Source organism: Arachis stenosperma, chromosome 6, assembly GCF_014773155.1.
Source record: "Arachis stenosperma cultivar V10309 chromosome 6, arast.V10309.gnm1.PFL2, whole genome shotgun sequence".
Classification (NCBI taxonomy): Eukaryota; Viridiplantae; Streptophyta; class Magnoliopsida; order Fabales; family Fabaceae; genus Arachis; species Arachis stenosperma.
In genome coordinates this window covers 15782676-15802100 of record NC_080382.1, presented here as the reverse complement: position 1 = coordinate 15802100, position 19425 = coordinate 15782676, and the positions used below count along the sequence as shown (strand labels likewise).

Here is a 19425-nt window from a genome sequence, read left to right as displayed (position 1 = left end):
CTTAAATATATGCATACTTTGTAAGTTTTCAAAACATGTATTTCTTTAATAAATGAGCAACTCTGTGAATTACGATACAAAACTTACGGCTTCATGAGTTATTTGACTTATTTCTCAAATAACCCTTTTTCCCCCTTATTGTTACATATGAAATTTTATTATTAAAATTTGATTATTTTGCTGAAAAAAATTAAAGTTATCTTCTTCGGCATATACTTTTAACATACTCTACTCAACGAACTAGACAAAAAGAAAAATACTCTAATCAACAAACTTGAAATTGGTGTTTCCAAATAAATATGCCATAAAAAATTTTTATTTTACCTTTTTAACCAAATAAAAGTACTGATTCCTCAGTGCCAGCTTCAAACCAAGTTCACTTGGGTTAAAGGTACATGCTTTCAACCAACAAGCTACTTGGGAAGCTAGCTAACCAAATAAAAGTTGAAGAGTTGAAATGGGAGGGCGATGGAATTTCAGCCTTACACTATTTTGGGTACTTGTTTATTGATCCTGCTGGCAAATTTGGTAGGACTCTAAAACCAGTGATAAATAAAGCAAATGTTTGGGACCTTTGTGACCCACTAATGATTCTCCTTTTGAATTATATATTATTATTAATGAATTACTAATGACATAAAAATTATAGGATGGGAAGTTTATTCACTGTTTATTAATGTAATTTTACCGGATTGTTTATAGTTTTTATCGTTTTTATGGTACAAAAAAAAAAGAGACAACCTTATATCAATAAAAAATAAACTTAAGAAAAGAAAAGTGTTACACCCACACAATACTAAAGATTATGTTCGGTTGGAAAGAAAGAAATAAATAAAAAAAATTGAATAAATTTTTATTTTCTTTAGATATATTTAGATGGAAGGAAAAAAATATTATAAAATGATAATTTTATTTTTATATTATAAAATATATTAAAAAAAGTAAAAAAATAATATTAGAAGTAGAAAAAAAATAATTTTTTTTATTTTTTTCCAACGTTTGAGAGAATTCTTTTTTTTTTCTCTCTATTTTTTTTCTCAATTAAATAATAATTAATTAATTATTATATTTGGTACATTCCCCAAAGTTTGAAACTAGATACAACATATTAAACAGCATATTAAAGATTACCATTTGAGCTAAAGCCTCAGCTGCATTCTATAACTATTTTTTTTTTTTTTTTGGGTCATACAACACTCATAAACACTAACCTTGTAACTCCACTAGGATTCCATCCTGGTGTGGCTTCATGTGAGGCAAACATCTTTGCCACTATCTTTTTTTTTTAGTGAAATTTGTGATTTCTTTGGGCCTAAAGATATCCCGAAAGCCCAAAAACAAAGAACCTACTGGGCTTCTGGCTTGCATAATAATTGCATCCTCAACAAAAACCCTAGCTCTTCATCATTTCTCCATTCGGTTTTGGAGCTTCAGCAGCAGCAGCAGTCACAGGAAAACTTCACCTCCGAAATGGTACGCTCTCTAACTAACTAACTAACCATATTTTCACTTCTCAAAATCTTCGAAAAGCTATTCTGTGATCCTGCAATTAGGATTTCTGATACTAAAAAGGATTACATTTACTTTTGTTGATCTGTGTGGTGCAGCCGTTCAAGAGGTTCATTGAGATTGGAAGGGTTGCTCAGATCAACTACGGCAAAGAGCATGGGAGGCTAGTAGTCATTGTTGATGTCATCGACCAGAATAGGGTATCCCTTTTTTGTTTTTCGTTTCTTGTTTTTTTTTTTTAAATTATTTGTTTCTTTTTTTTTTTTGTCACCAGATTCGTTGGAGCCTATTTGCCATTTATGCTTGCTTATGGAATTGATTAAAAAAATATATTTTTTAATTTATAATTTAATCTCGGCTCTGTTTGAATATGTTCTTTGTTGGCAAGATTGTTGAATCACTGCTGTTTCTAATTTTTGGAGATGTTTGATTTACTCAGTTGTACATTTCATTATATTCATGGATTCAAAGTATTCTTTTCTAACTTTGGCCTGAAGAAATAAGGGAATTGTTTATTAGGCTGAGTTTGGAAGAGAAACTGAGAGACAGAGACTAGATAGAGACTAAATTAAGTCTTTATATTATGTTTGGTGTAAATTATACAAGACTGAGATATGTCTCTGTATCATATTTAGTTTAAGATAAATATATATGGAGATTGAAGATAGATTTGGAATATGAAAACTTAAGTAAGTATTTTTGAGGAAAAATGTAATTAAAGTTTCAGTTTCTGTTCTTAAAATTTTATCTCTTGTGTCTCCACTTTCTAGAGGTAGATTTGGTTGCCAAACACAATACTCAGTCTCAGTCTCCTAGGAAACAAACACAACCAGTGGTGGTTACTTCTATTTAATTTTTTGAAGCTTTATGTTATTAGTGCTAACATTTTCATACTTATGCATTTGCATTTATGCATATTTAGCATCCATTAAGATGATTTTGAAAATCTGGGTTTTTATTTCAGATATTTTAACAAATATCCTATTTCTTGGGAAAAAGTCAGATGTGCATAGTTTTAGATTTTGATGATTTGATTTTAGAGCATTGGAGAATAATTTTTATCTACCGGTTGGTTTTTAGGCTCTTGTTGACGCCCCTGATATGGTCCGATCCCAAGTGAATTTCAAGAGGCTCTCGCTCACTGACCTTAAGGTTGATATTAAGAGGGTCCCCAGGAAGAAGGAACTCATTAAGGCTATGGAGGAAGCTGATGTCAAGAACAAGTGGGAGAAGAGCTCTTGGGGGAGGAAACTCATTGTCCAGAAGAGAAGGGCATCACTCAATGACTTCGACAGGTTCAAGATTATGTTGGCTAAGATCAAGGTTAGTCTCGGATTCAATTTCCGTCATATCCTGTTTCTTGTTTCCAATTTTTGTAGCATCACCATATATTGTTGAATTGTGCATATTATAAGCAATCACCGAAAGGTTACTCTAGTTTATTAACTTATTTTGGATGGGTCATGCATTTTCTTGTGCTAATCTAATACACCTTTTTATTTTTTTTCAATTATTTGTGCAGAGGGCAGCAACTGTTAGGCAAGAGCTTGCTAAGCTCAAGAAGAGTGCATCTTAAGCATTTCTTACTTGAAATTTTCAAATTTTGTTATGAATTTCGATCAGATAGTACACCTTGGTTGTTATGAGATTCTGTATGTTATTGACAGATTTTCTAAGAAGTTCTATTGCGATATTTTTGTTAGTGGATTGATATCAGAACTTCCTCTCATTGTTAGAAAGTCGTTAGTTGCAATCGCATTACAAAAAAGCCATTTGCCTGCATGTTTGTGCAATTGATAACTTGACTAGCTTTGATATCATGGTAGTCATGGATGCCACATACATTAGGAGGAGCTGTGTAATTAAATCTATTTTCAAATCACATATTGAACTGATAGGAGTTAGTGTGATAAACATAAGGTTTTGTTGTAGTGTGTGTCGAGTCAAATTGGATATAAAAGTAAAATAAGTAAATAGCAGGTAGATTAAATTCTATTTTGCTGAAATTGATAAGGTCATATCTACTAGAAAAGAATGAACTATGACGAACTCCAGCTTTAAATACTGGTGCTCCTCATTTTTAGTAGTTGAGCCAAGAAATCTAATAACAGTGATTGGAAACGCTAAAGATTAAGGTAACATTGCAATTGGGATAGAAGTTCCTGGTTCTGTTTGGTGGCTGTTGTGAGTCTCTTCTGGCCGAATATTCATTTGTTCAAAACTTGCAGTGTTGTTACTCACTCCTTGGTTACCATGAAGCATACATCTTTTTATTAGGGACAATTTTGATATTTCAATCTGTAGTAATGATGGAATTGCAAATCATATATTTCTTTGTCTGATTTAGTTTGAATATTAATGTGAGACTTGAGATTCTCTTGAGAAAAAAAAAGAGTTTCTTTTGAGAATTCTTTTTTTTTTTCGGTGAACTTCTTGAGAGAATTCTATTCTCAAGGTGTTTATTCATATGGTGGTCTTTGGGCTTAGTGTTTGTGCATTATTGGTGGGCTTTGGTGGACTGGTTTAAGCACAAGGCCTTGTGGACTAAAAACCCAATATGCCCTGAGATGAACTTGTTATGTGGGTTTCTGATTCTCTAACTTTTAATTGAAACCCACTACCTTTTTTATAATAAAACTTGTATATGTTATGTCCAAAAATAACCTATATGTTGATAGTTTCATCAATAAAATAAAAGAAAGAGAAATAAAAGACACAATGTAAAAGAAAGAAGCGATGGATGTACAAAATATTAGACTCTTACATTAATTATTCTAGTGAACCCAAAATTTTTTTAATATGAAATGTTTTTGGAGTTATGCCCTGAAATGGAACTGTGTAGTGTGATGCAGATTTGGGTCTCACAGTGGACGAGAAGTATTTTTGTTTTTTTTTTTATATTTATTAAAATAGCCTCTCGCATAGAACTAGAAGAATTGTTTATTTTTTTTAAATTTTGAAATTGGATTTCGCAAAAGAGCGAGAGAATTTAAATTATTTTTTAATTAAAAGCACAACTTGAAAGTTGTGAGAAAGTAGAAGAAATAATTTTGTTTATTAGTAAAACAAATTGTGAATGAGTTCTTAATGAAATGGCAAAATCAATTAATTAGAACACCATTTATAAAATGAGGAATGACTGTGCGTCCCAATATGGATAATATGGACCGGACCAGAGGCGGAGTCTCAGCTCATAGTGAAGTGGGAAAGGGTCTCCTAAATTTTAATTTTTATATATAAATTATGGTACATTCAGCTGCGGTCAACTTCACGTGAAGTTGATAACTGAAAGTCGTTAGATGATTTGACTGATTTGACTAAATTTTTATCTAACGGCTCTCACTATCAACTTCACGTGAAGTCAACTGCACTTAAGTTTTCACCATAAATTATATATAAATTTTAGTTTAATATTTTTTAAAATTTTTATTTTATTGTAAAAATATTTGTAGTCTTCTTTTAATATTTTATCTAGTTTCAATCTGGACCGGACAATTTGATTAATGTGAAGAAAATTGTTATGGCAAGTGTTCATACCCTGGCCCAATGTTAAGGGCCCAGGTCCAATCGAAAGGCCTGATCCAATAGATTAAGCCTAGCAAAGCACCCACCTCCATTCAAGAGGTCGGTGTCAACCCCGACTTAGTACAAAGAAGTCGGTTGTGAGATTAGCTGGCAGATAAATACTCATTCAAATGAGTAACTGCCCCTAAAATCTCTCTAACCACTTCCTAAAGCCATATCTTAACCTCCCTAAGATAGTGGGACGGTTATTATCCTAAAGATACGGCACTACTCCAACGGTGGTTATTGGCTCACCACTATAAGTACACTGACACACCTCAGGTATTCCTAGGTCCAATACTCTCTAAGACCTGCTTACACCCTTGCTAACTTAGGCATCGGAGTGTCCTTGCAGGTACCACCCCCCATTCACACGCGAGCACAAGTCGGACGGAGCCTCCCGAGCTGCGGACATACCCGGAGTTCTCCTCCACCATACACTTGGGCCGCCAAACGCCATCCATTGGACTAATCTCCGGTTATCCACCGTAACATTGGCGCCGTTGCCGGGGACCCGAGAGATCACTCAACGATGGCGGATAGATCCCACGAAGAAGGCCATGTGGAAACAGATTCTGAGCAAGAGAATCTAGACGTAGGCCATGGCAACGAAGACAATGATCAACACCGAGAGGGTACCTCCGGAGTAAAGAATCCGAAGGTAAATTCCTCAGATGGACGTGAATCAGAAAAAGGCGGACCGTCTCATGTAACCGAACTAATGAGTTTGGTTCATAGTCGCCTGGAACAATTGGAGCAAGAGCGGGAGAGACAAAAGGAAACCGAAAGGTACCTTAAAGAGGAGATGGAACGACGAAAAGAGTTAGAAAGAAAACTCTTACAGCTAGAATCCTCCCTCAAGAACTCCCGCGATGAAGGAGAAGATCGACTCCCGGGAGGAGAAGATCCCTTCAGCGAGGACATAATGAGGGCGAAAGTTCCAGGGAACTTTAAAAGCCCTGATATGGACCTCTATGATGGAACTACGGATCCAAAGCATCTTAGCAACTTCAAAAGTCGGATGTATCTGGCTGATGCCTCCGACGCTACGAGATGCAAGGCCTTCCCGACCACTTTATCGAAAGCAGCGATGAAGTGGTTCGATAGCCTCCCCCCGAGATCCATTACTAGTTTTGAAGACCTCTCAAGGAAATTCTTGATGAGGTTCTCAATTCAGAAGGATAAAGTAAAACATGCACCGAGCCTCCTGGGAGTAAAACAGGAGGTCGGAGAGTCTTTACGAGCCTATATGGAAAGGTTTAATAAGGCATGTTTAGAAATCCAAGACCTGCCCACGGAGGCAGTAATAATGGGGTTAGTCAACGGACTTAGAGAAGGCCCCTTCTCACAGTCCATATCCAAAAGACACCCCGTTTCTCTGAGTGATGTACAAGAAAGGGCTGAAAAGTACATCACATGGAAGAGAATGCAAAGTTAAGAGACCCGAGTTCACGACCTGGACCTGCTTCCTCCTCTAGAGAGGGAAAGGGAAGTCAGGAAGAAGGAAGAACCCGGTCTCGAAAGGCCCAGAAAGTATCACTCTTATACTCCTCTAAAGACTTCTATAGTGGATGTATACAGAGAGATCTGCAACACTGAAAGGCTGCCACCCCCAAGACCTATTAAAAATAAAAAAGGGGGAAGTCGCAGCGAATATTGCGAGTACCATAAGATATATGGTCACTCCACCAACGACTGTTACGACCTCAAAATGTGATAGAAAAGCTGGCTAGAGAAGGTCGGCTTGATAGATATCTCATGGAGAGGTCGGACACCCATGGAAAGAGAAGCGACGACATGGACAGGAGAGATCCTCCACCACAGACCCCTGAGAGACACATCCACATGATCTCAGGAGGATTTGCGGGAGGTGGAGTCACCAAATCTTCTCGCAAAAGACATCTGAAGAGAGTCTATCAGGTCGGGGATGAGACACCCGACCTCCCCACTATCTCATTTACAAAAGAAGATGGGCAAGGGATAGTACCCGGGCATGATGATCCCGTGGTGATAACTATGATCCTAGCTAATGCCCATCTCCACAGAACCCTAGTAGATCAAGGAAGCTCGGCGGACATCCTATTCAAGCCCGCCTTCGACAAACTAGGGTTAGACGAGAAAGAGCTGAGAGCCTACCCCGACACCCTATATGGGTTAGGGGATACGCCAATAAAGCCGCTAGGTTTTTTACCCCTTCACACAATTTTCGGAAAAGGGGAAAAATCGAGAACTCTAAGCATAGACTTCATAGTCATCGATGAAGGGTCAGCCTACAATGCCCTAATTGGCAGGACTACCCTTAATCGTCTTGGAGCAGTGGTATCAACTCCTCACCTCTGCATGAAATTTCCAACTCCAGGAGGAATAGCCACGGTGAGGGGAGATCAAAAATTGGCAAGGAAATGCTATAACGAAAGCCTAAATCTGAGAGGAAAGGGCAAAGAAGTCCACACCATAGAGTTAGGTGGGACAAGAACCAGAGAAGAGCTACGACCTCAGCCGGGAGGAAAAACCGAGGAGATACAAGTCGGTGAGGAGGAAGGAAAGAATACCTACATAGGAGCCAACCTAGGGGAAACCCTGAAACAAAGGTTGGGTGAACTCCTAAGAGCTAATTCCGACCTCTTCGCCTGGAAAGCCTCCGACATGCCTGGGATTGATCCCGAGCTCATGTCCCATAGGCTCTCGGTTTACCCAGGGTCCCGACCTGTACAGCAAAGAAGACGCAAACTTGGCTCAGAGAGGGCCTCCATAGTAGAAGGACAAGTACAGGCGCTCCTGGAAGCCGGCTTTATCAGAGAGGTCAAATACCCAACATGGCTAGCAAATGTGGTGCTAGTCAAAAAGCAAAATGGTAAGTGGAGAATGTGCGTCGACTACACCGACTTGAATAAGGCCTGTCCTAAGGACCCTTATCCTCTACCGAGTATTGACACCCTAGTAGACTCCAGCTCAGGGTACCAATACTTATCATTCATGGACGCCTACTCGGGATATAACCAAATCCCGACGCATGAACCCGACCAAGAGAAAACATCGTTCATCACACCAAAAGCCAACTATTGTTACGTGGTCATGCCATTCGGACTAATGAATGCAGGAGCCACGTACCAAAGGCTGATGAACAAAGTGTTTTCCCCCCATCTAGGGAGCTTAATGGAGGTGTACGTCGACGACATGTTAGTAAAAACCAAGCAAGAAGTCGACCTCTTAACCGACCTCTCACAAGTCTTCGATACTATAAGGTTGCATGGGATGAGACTAAATCCCGCAAAATGCGCCTTCGCAGTAGAAGCAGGAAAATTTCTAGGGTTCATGCTAACACAAAGAGGATCGAGGCCAATCCCGACAAGTGCAGAGCCATCCTAGAAATGAAAAGTCCGACTTGTTTGAGAGAGGTTCAACAGCTCAACGGCCGACTTGCAGCCCTCTCCAGGTTTTTGGCAGGATCAGCACTAAAATCCCTTCCATTATTCTCCCTATTAAGGAAGGGATGCCAGTTTGAATGGACTCCGGAATGTGAGGAGGCGTTCCAAGAGTTCAAAAAATTCTTGAGCCAACCTCCCATATTAACCCGACCAGCACCGGGAAAAGACCTCGTCCTATACTTACCCGTCGCAAACAGGGCTGTCTCATCAGCCCTGATCAGAGAAGACGAGGTCGGGCAACACCCGGTCTATTTTACCAGCAAGGTTCTAAAAGGTCCTGAACTAAGGTACCACAAACTAGAGAAGTTTGCTTACTCCTTAGTAATAGCCTCAAGAAGGCTAAGACCTTATTTCCAGGCTCACACAATAAGAGTCCGTACGAACCAGCCCATGAAGCAAATCCTTCAAAAGACGGATGTCGCAGGGAGAATGGTTCAATGGGCGATAGAGCTCTCCGAGTTCGATTTGAGATACGAAACTCGGACTGCAATTAAAGCCCAGCGCCTCGCCGACTTCATTGCAGAATACGCAGGTGAACAAGAGGAAAAACCAACTACATGGGAACTCTATGTAGACGGGTCCTCCAACAAAACGGGGAGCGGCGCAGGCATAATATTGGTAGATGGAAAAGGAACCCAGTTAGAGGTCTCCTTAAAATTTGAATTTCCAGCTTCAACAATCAGGCAGAATATGAGCCTTGATTGCAGGATTAAAGCTAGCAGAAGAAGTTGGCGCCACAAAGGTGACAATCTATAGCGACTCACAAGTGGTGACTTCCCAAATAAATGGGAATATCAGGCAAAGGACCCCAATATGAAGAAATACTTGGAAAAAAACCTTGGAACACCTTGGCACTTTGCGGAAACCGAGATCAAGCACATAACTCGGGATCTAAATAGCAGAGCTGACGCCCTGTCCAAGTTAGCAAGTACCAAACCCGGAGGGAACAACAGAAGCCTGATTCAAGAGACCCTACAAGAGCCCTCGGTATCAAAAGCAGAAGATGAACGAGAGGTTCTTGAGGTACTCGGCCTAAACCTCGGATGGATGAATCCCTTAGTCGAATACCTAAAATTCGACATCCTCCCCAAAGAGGAGAAAGAGGCTAAAAAGATCCGAAGGGAAGCGCAACATTATACTTTGGTGAGAAATGTCCTTTACAGAAGAGGAATATCAACACCATTGTTGAAGTGCGTACCGACCTCAAGAACCACCGAGGTGTTGGAAGAAGTACACAATGGGATTTGCGGAAATCATCTCGGAGCAAGGTCGCTAGCCAGAAAAGTAATCCGAGCAGGATTCTATTGGCCGACCTTGCAGAAAGATGCTACCGACTTTGTGAAAAAATGCCAGCCATGCCAGATGCATGCAAATTTCCACGTAGCCCCACCAGAAGAGCTCATTAGTATAACTTCCCCCTAGCCCTTTGCAAAATGGGGGATGGATCTGTTAGGTCCTTTTCCCCAAGCACCAGGGCAAGTTAAATACTTAATCGTGGGAATAGATTACTTCACAAAGTGGATAGAAGCAGAACCATTAGCCACTATCACTGCTCAAAGAAGTCGCAGGTTCCTCTACAAAAACATCATCACAAGGTATGGGATACCTTATTCCATCACCACAGATAATGGAACCCAATTCACCGACCCACCTTCAGAAACCTGGTAGCCAGCATGAAAATCAAGCATCAATTCACCTCGGTAGAACACCCACAAGCCAATGGGCAAGCCGAGGCAGCTAACAAGGTCATACTGGCAGGTTTGAAGAAAAGATTACAGGAAGCAAAGGGAGCTTGGGCCGAAGAGCTCCCTCAAGTACTGTGGGCTTATAGGACAACTCCCCAATCCGCCACAGGAGAAACACCTTTTCGACTAGTGTACGGCGTAGAAGCCATGATTCCTATAGAAATCAGTGAGCAAAGCCCAAGGGTAATTCTCCATGATGAGGTCGGAAATGTACAGGGGCACAAAGAGGAGCTCGACTTGCTCCCCGAAGTCCGAGAGAACGCCCAGATAAGAGAAGCAGCATTAAAGCAAAGAATGGCTACCAGATACAACAAAAAAGTCATTCGAAGAACATTTGCTGTAGACGATTTGGTCCTAATCAGAAACGACATTGGAGTCAACAAGTCGGGAGAAGGAAAGCTCGCCGCCAATTGGAAAGGGCCATACAAAATCAAAGAAGTGTTAGGGAAAGGTTATTATAAAATAACCGACCTGGATGGCACTGAGTTACCAAGGTCGTGGCATGCTTGTAATATGAAAAGGTACTACAGCTAGAAGCGAACTCTACTCCCTGATGTACTCTTTTCCCAACTTCATGATTTTTTCCCAAAAAAGGGTTTTTTCTGGAGAGGGATTTTTAACGAGGCATCATAGTAGAGGCTAAGGGAAATATACTGTCAAGACCCTTAGTAGCAAAAAGGTACCTTCCCGATTAATAAAGATCTTTTTCATAATATATTTCTCTTAAATATCCTTCTCTATTTTATAAGTCTTTCTACGAAACGCGCCGACTTAAGCTCGACAAAGCGTGAAAATCCCATGAACCGACCTAACATGGTCGTCAGGATGAAACGACGAGGTACAAGTCGGTGTAAGAGGTTATACGAGTTGATCGCATTAAACTCGGGAATTGTCCGACTCTAAGTCGAAAGAAAACCCGAGTAACGCAAACTCGACAGAACTCCGAGTAAAAGAAACCGAGTTCCGAGTAGATAAAGCGCATCGCAAAAATAACCTAAGTCATAAAACTCACTAAAGCAAAAGCTGAGTAAAAAGGATAACAAAGAGATATGAGAGCCTGAGAAAGTTTAAAGTTTGCACACGGGCCTTCGCACGAAGAAGGCTCAAGAAAACAATGCAAGCAAACAAAAGGCTTTCCGAAAAGATCAAACGATCAAAATAAAAAGCATGCATACGCGCAAAGTAACTTAAAACCCCTATCCAAAAGGGGCACCCACTTTGACTAGAAAACCCTTATCCAAAAAAGGGAATTTATTTTGTTTAAACCCTTATCCAAAAAAGGGCAACAAACAGAATATTTGTTTACGGCCTTAAAAGGCCAAAAGCAAATGTTCAACCACCACAAATAAATATAAGTTCAAAAAAAAAGGGGGACCCACAGGCCGGGCCCCCATATAGCCACAAAATAAAAGAAGTCATTTCTTGGAAGCTGCAGAGGAATCACCACCACCAGGAGGAACGTCACCAGGACCGGAGGAGGAGCCAAAGAGGAAGTCGGAGCAGGAGTGGAAGGACTCGGATCATCTTTGGAAGGAGGAGACTCTACAATCCTCTGCCCCCGAGTCTTTAGGTCTGACTCTGAAAGGACCTCGGGAACAGGATCAACAATGGCGCCATCAATCACACTTTGTCAGGATGTAATGGAGAAAGATCCAAGTCGGGGGCTATAACCCTGACCTGTTCTAGGAAAATTCTCCAAGACTCCTCGGCGCCATCGGCGATAGAGTCCTCCAAGTCAGCATAAGTCCGAGAGTTCAGCAAATCCTTCTTCACCTCCACCATATCTTTAAATAGGCTTTGGTAACTCTCTGGGCCGCCTTCCTCAAATTACCTCCATAGTACATTGGGCTCGCAGCTCGCTCTCCTTCTTCCGGAGGTCGTCTCTCTCCTTCCTCAACTTATCCCTCTCCTCCTTTAACTCCTTCTGATGTTTTTCAAACATAAGAAGCCTCTCCTCCAGCTCCTCGACCTTTGGGGAAGTCCCCAGAGCTAAGAGGAGTCTTCTCAAACATGTCCAAAAGTTTGCCACAAACTCCCGCCGCCCTAAAACTTTCTTCGGCCAGAGTGGCAAGGTGTTTCCGAACAGAAACATCATCCATATTGATAAGTGGATAGATGTTCTTTCGGACAAAGGCAAGAGCCTCCGCCCTAACACCACCTTCCCAAGAAGGGCCAGACTCTGAAGTCTTGCGCTTCTTACTCTCTGGCTCGGAGAACGGTTGGGCAGAAGGGAGTGGTCGAGCCAAATTTGAGGAGGAGGAAATAACAATAGGTTGAGACGGAGTACCCACATTCCTAGGAGGAGGAGGAAGAGGAGGAGGAGAGACGACCGCCTTACCCCCGGACCTAGCCCGGACTTCGCCTTGGCTTCCTGCACCCGCTGGTAGGACTCTTGAGCATTTTTCTTTGCCATATCTACAAAAGGAACAACCAAGTTACAAGTCGGTAAAATACAAGTCGGTAAAATACAAGTCGGCAAAATGCAACTCGGAAACAAGAAATGCATGCACTACCTATGCAAGATTGAACAAAGACCGACGTCCCCTGAAGGATTTTTCTAATGTCCAAGTATGGGGCCCTCCCCCATGCTTCTCGGAAAAACCCAACAATGGCCGCCTCCACTTCATCTAGGTCATCTAGACCTATCTTTTCACAAGGGGTGGCCGGCAGCCAATAAAGGGGAAAGCGAGGGGAGGAATGCTCGTCCAGAAAAAAGGGGTGGTGACCCTCTACGGCTTGAACCTTGAAGAAGAAATTTTTGAAGTCGTGGAAAGATTCGTCGAAAAGGGTGAAAATCCTCCGACCTTGAATGGCTCGGAAGGATACCCATTGTTGCTTATTATTTAGCCCACTAAAGGGCTTAGTCATATGGAAAAGATAAAAGAAGATTCTCAAGGAAGTTGGAAAGTCCAGAGCATGGCTTATAAACTGGTAGATCTTCAAGAAACCCCAGGAATTGGGATGGAGTTGAGTAGGGGCAACCTTACAGTGGTGCAGAACGGATATCTCAAAATCCGAGAAAGGAAGAAAAACACCCAAATGGGTGATCATGCATTCATATATAAAGAAAAAATGAGGGGCTGCCTCATCAACTCTCCCAAAACAGACCCGGTCTTCGGGACCCGGGATTATCAGCTCATATTTGGGCTCGTCCTCATCCGAAGTACAGAGCCTGTGATGAGTACGGAGGTGGGTGATGAACTCAGCGTCAACCAACGGTTCCTCCCCAAGGACCGTATCGTCAACCCACTGAGAAAGAATGTCTACAGAAGCCATTTTTTATATAAAAGAGAAAGTGGCAGAAAACCTACAAAAAGGAAAAGGAAAAAGAAAATCAAAAAACAAGGCCGCTAAAGAAGAAAGATTCGAAACTAGAATCTACGGGTCAACCTATCTACTCGCCAAACAAAACATGCAAACAAAAATGACACGGGAAAAGCAGAACTAACCTTTATCCGAAAGTGAAGGTTGGAGAGAGCTGAAGTCTTCAAACACAAGAATGCAACACGAACAGGATAAGGAGAAGTTTGAAAGATTGCAGAAACGGAAAATGGAAAGAGAGGGAAAGTATTTATAAATGGGCTAAGGGGCATAATGGTAAAAACGAGGCAGCCATTAATGCGACTGCACCGTTACCAAAACCCTCAATCCCTAAATAATCCCTCAACGGACACGACGCTTGAATTGACGTAACTGTCAGAAACCAAAAGTCGCGAAAATCACGTCGGTTTCCGAGATCCGTGTTCTTTCAAACAAGTCGACTACGAACCCGAGCTAAATACTTGAGCCCAAACTTTAAAAGATTTGGGCTCAAGTAGGGGCACTATTCATACCCTGGCCCAATGTTAAGGGCCCAGGTCCAATCGAAAGGCCTGATCCAATAGATTAAGCCTAGCAAAGCACCCACCTCCATTCAAGAGGTCGGTGTCAACCCCGACTTAGTACAAAGAAGTCGGTTGTGAGATTAGCTGGCAGATAAATACTCATTCAAATGAGTAACCGCCCCTAAAATCTCTCTAACCACTTCCTAAAGCCATATCTTAACCTCCCTAAGATAGTGGGACGGTTATTATCCTAAAGATACGGCACTACTCCAACGGTGGTTATTGGCTCACCACTATAAGTACACTGACACACCTCAGGTATTCCTAGGTCCAATACTCTCTAAGACCTGCTTACACCCTTGCTAACTTAGGCATCGGAGTGTCCTTGCAGGTACCACCCCCCATTCACACGCGAGCACAAGTCGGACGGAGCCTCCCGAGCTGCGGACATACCCGGAGTTCTCCTCCACCATACACTTGGGCCGCCAAACGCCATCCATTGGACTAATCTCCGGTTACCCACCGTAACAGCAAGTAAAGGCTTTTTATTTTTAAAATGAAAGTTAGATAAGTGTAATAGGAAAAAATGAGGGTTTGAGTGTATAAATATAAGATTAATAACGGTTTACATAGGAATCTTATATAAAACTTAAATAAAATCGATAGTTATGATTTTATGAAAGAGAGAGAGTGAGGAAGAGAAGTAAAAAAATTTCGGATTATTAATGATCAACGGTTCTGAGCTATTCAAAAATTTGAGATTACTGATTTGATAGAGGGAGCCATGTGTCATCAAAAGAGAGAGAGGCCAAGAACCATCGAATCACAAGGTAGCGTTTGGTGGAGAGACAGATACTGAAAGACTGAAATTGAGAGACAGAGACTAAGAAATAGAGACTGAAATAAGTTTTAGTATTCTGTTTGGTGTCAAGTAAGAGACAAAAATTGAAACAAGAATAAAACTCTAATTTAATTTGCACAAAAGATAAAATTAGAATTAATTAATTAAAATGAAAGTATTTTAGGTATAAAATATTATTAAAGTTTCAGTCTATGTTTCTAAAAATATCAGTCCCCTGTATCCCTACATTTTGGAGGCACTAAAATACCGAAATTTTGGAGACAGAGACAAAAATTTTAGTACCAATCTCTGAACCAACAAACATGATACTGTGTCTCAATCTCTCAGTCTCTGTCCCAGTACTGCAAAACAAACGCTACCTTATCAATGGTAGAAGGTTTCTCGAAAAATCAGTACTCTAGTTGTGTTAAGTTTTTTTTTTTGTCATTTTTTTAAATCGACACTCACGATTTATTCTAACAGCATTCTATCACATATCGATATATTATACTAAATTTGTATAATGTCGCCATATTATGCCCTTAGTTTTACAATAACCAAACAAATTAGCCGCAAGTAAATGCCATGGAACTTCTAGAGTTAATTATTTTTTATATGATGGATGAAATGGTGTAATACAATAGTATAAGTTAAAATGAATGTATTTCACAAGTGTGATGCATAATACAAATCGTTATTTACGATTTGTATAACAAAAAAAATCGTTATTCACGATTTCATAAATCACATTTTTTTAAATTAAAAAATTGAAATCGTAACTCACGATTTCTTTTTTTTGTCTTACTTGAAATCGTAATTCACGATTTTTATTAACTTTTTTTAATTTTTTTGTCTTATTTAAAATCGTTATTCACGATTTCTTCTTATCCTATATCACTGCATTACACCAAAATATTATAATATTAATAAAAAACACCAATAACAACCCAATATAAAAAAAAAATTAGCCAACTTCTACATCCTGAAAATCAAACTAGTTTAAATTAGGAAAGTGAACCAGGACTTAAAAATGCTCTTGAGACATAACAATACCAACTTAAGCCCCTAACAAACCTGATAAATAATACAAGGCAAGCATCTAGATTTAATCAATTTTTGTTAGAATTTGTTAGTGCTTTGTATAGCTCTGTTATAATCAATTTTTGGAGTTATTCTTGATTGCTACATATATATGTAAGCAGTATTATATTGTTGAGTGTGTAGGGATAGTCTTAATATCCATAATCACTCTTCTAATTAAAGTCATTCATTTTCCAATATTCATTCCAATTCTGTTTTTTCTACTCTATTGCAATCTCTCTTTTGCATTGCACATTATATTTCTTCAGTTTTTCCTTCAAATAAACATGGATGAGAGCATCAATCAGACTTAGAAATATATATTTTATATCATACATAATATAAAATCAACTATATAGTTTAGTAGCTACGGATAATATGTAAACAACTTTCATAATCTGAATGTATCAAGCTTAATTCTTCACTAGTTACTATAATTCTTTTGAAATTATTTCTAAAAACTTACATGGACCCAGTTTAACTAATTAAATCAAACTTATTCATTCGTATTTAACTTTAATTTGGTCAAATTTAATAACTATGATAATATATAAGACATGAAAAATAATAAATAATTAAAAAAAATGACCACATTATAATATGTACAGATATAATATATATAAATAGATATATATAATTTCTCTCATTTTTGTACTGTTAATTCTCCATAAAAAATAAAAAACCTATGTAGTAGTTTTAATTATATCTCTCTATATTATTAACTTGTTACATTATTTAACACTCAGAGTAATTAAAACGAAAATTTATACATAGTATGGACTATATGACTAAGAAATTTGAAGCAATCTGAGTCTTCCAATAGTAGTCAATGGATATTTAAATTCTACTACTCTATGATCTGATCTGTCTGCAATGTTTCCAAATGGATGATGAATGAATGGCCAGTCAAATTAGGGTTTGTCATAACTGCAACTCCTCAGTAAGATTGGCATGTTGCTCAGGTTTCCAACACTTGCTTTTTTTTCTTCTCTCTTTGTGGCAGAATGCAGATAGTAAATTACTAAATTTGATCATTTTTTAATTAATGTTTTTATCTCTATCTGCAATAAAATAATAAAAAATAATAAGTTGGAGAATCAGGAATGATGAGTATGATATCCTGGACCTGGAGACAAGAGAGCTAGAAAGAAACATGTCAGTGTGTGTGACAGGTTCAGAACTCAGAATCAAGCAACCTCTGGATGCATGGTCAAGCTACTAATTATTAATATACTAAGGTAGTAGCAATCTATTAGAATTTAGAAATACATATTAAGGACACTATTTTTAATAAAATATATTTGAGTAAAGTATATTTTTTAATTTTAAAGTTTGGCAAAAGTTTTAAAAATATCCCTAAGTTTTATTTTGTTTCAATTTTGTCCCAAAAATTTTCGATTTGCATCAAATATACCATTGACGGCTAATTTTTCAAAAAATGTAAGACCAATTCAACAACAATTTCATAAGAACAACTCTCAATACAAGTAAATCAAGCATAATTTTTATACATTATTGTTAGATTGGTCTTAAATTTTTTTGAAAATTTAGCTGTCGATGGTATATTTGATACAAATCAAAAACTTTTGGGACAAAATAAAACTTAGGAATATTTTTAAAATTTTTACCAAACTTTAAGAACAAAAAATATATCTTACCCAATATGTTTTTAATAAAATTTTATTAGTTCACATTTAGAATAACAATGTATGAATAGTCTCTTTCCAAAATTAGGATAACCATTTGAGCATAAAAAATTTTTACTCACTACTTTTATTTAAAATGAGAATCTTTCGTTAGAATGTCAATTTCCGATTTTAGAAGTTTTAGTCTCTTCTGTTTCCATTTTTTAAATCCAGTCTTTAATTAATAATTATTAAATATAATACATAGTCTTAGGCTTAGTTTGGTAAAGCTTTTGCTTTTTAAAAGTAGCTTATGAAAGCTGTCTTTTAAAAGAGAGCTTTTTAAAAGCTGCAGCACTTACGTTTGGTAAAATCAAATTAAAAATGGCTTTTAATAAGTACAAGCACCATAATTGTGTTTGGTAAAACAACTTTTAAAAGTTGAAAAAATTATAATAAACATGTTTATAACAAAAAAATAATTTTTTTTTCAAATTCTTTAAAATTTTATATAATATTTTAAAATAAAATAATGTTAAAATAAAAAATTCATAATAAACATAAATAAATAAATAAATTCTTCTATTTTTTAACTTTAAAATTTTATATAAGTATCATAAATTTGTATGTAATCCAATGTTAGTACTGGGTACGTCCATTACCCACTATGTATATTGGCTCACCTTTACAGATCATAAAAATGGGACATATCTCAAAAACTACTCTTATGATTATATATCTATATTTACATATGTATATACATGTTGTTATTATAATTTGGACTAATGCTCATGCAAAAAAAATTTTATGATTGATTTTCATCAACCTCTTCCCGTTTCAAAGAACAGAAAAAAACAAACAAAGATAATAGATCTACTGAAAAAATACAAAATTAACGCAAAAAAATAATATAAATAGATAGAAGTTCATACCTAATATGTGATAGAGATGTATTTGTGTTAAAATTTGTGAAGATTAGGTTGAAAAATAAAAAATATATGAAGATTGTGTTAGATTTTATGAAGGTTAGGAAGAGAAGTTAGAAATATATGAAGATTTTAATGGCAATATAATAGCGGGAAATATGTGCGAAAAAATGAAAAAAATTTGGTAAGCATAAGCCAACTTTGAAAAGTTCCCTCCTAGGTGCTTTCAAAAGCACCCCTAACTTTTAAAAGTCGCAAGCACAAGCACTTGAGCTTTTTAATTTACCAAACGCAAAATGACGTACTTGTACTTTTTAAAAGCACAAGCACCTCCTGAAAAAGCTTTACCATACCCAGCCTAAATCTTTCAAGTCTTTCAAAACAAACCACACCTTAATGAATACCACTTCTTCTTCTGTAGATGGCGAGAATCTTTCTGAAAAAGGGTAAAGTGTGGCCAAAAACAGTGATTTGATGTGGTGGACAAAAGAAGCCGAAAGCTTTGGAAAATGCTACCGCCAAACCAGCTGATCACATTCACATTTACTATATTTGGAAACTGAAAAATGCATGGGTGCCCCAAGGGCCCATTTCAATTGCATAATTATTTAGTTAGTAGTACACTTTCTATATTCTTAAAATTGCAAAAATTTTAATGCCCATATTTGCCCCCAAATTAATTTTATTATAGAGAGTGATTTGGAGTAGGATGGCGTTATGGAAAGGAGGGAAGTTTTACCTGAGTGTGGTGTCAATAACATACAAATCGGACCGTGCGAGTTGGCCCTCATCAAATCGCACCATGCGAGTTGTTAGAGGAAATCGCACCATGCGAATTGTTAGAGGAACACGGACCCTCCGAGTTGTGGTAGCACAAGCCACT

General features: G+C 38.1%; 1 protein-coding gene across 1 annotated transcript; it reads left to right on the top strand.

Moving 5' to 3' along the window:
* The first annotated feature begins 1289 nt into the window (after nt 1-1289).
* LOC130935174 (probable 60S ribosomal protein L14) lies at nt 1290-3220 on the top strand. Its single transcript, XM_057864770.1, has 4 exons — nt 1290-1473; nt 1608-1709; nt 2590-2832; nt 3032-3220. Exons 1-4 carry the CDS (start codon nt 1471-1473, stop codon nt 3083-3085), a joined length of 402 nt encoding a protein of 133 aa, XP_057720753.1. The 5' UTR covers nt 1290-1470; the 3' UTR covers nt 3086-3220.
* Nucleotides 3221-19425: the final 16205 nt, after the last annotated feature.

Excerpts from the sequence above, each read along its gene's own strand:
- LOC130935174 (XM_057864770.1), top strand. Across the intron at positions 1,710-2,589 it reads ATGTCATCGACCAGAATAGG|GCTCTTGTTGACGCCCCTGA; the intron begins GTATCCCTTTTT and ends GTTGGTTTTTAG. Across the intron at positions 2,833-3,031 it reads TTATGTTGGCTAAGATCAAG|AGGGCAGCAACTGTTAGGCA; the intron begins GTTAGTCTCGGA and ends TTATTTGTGCAG.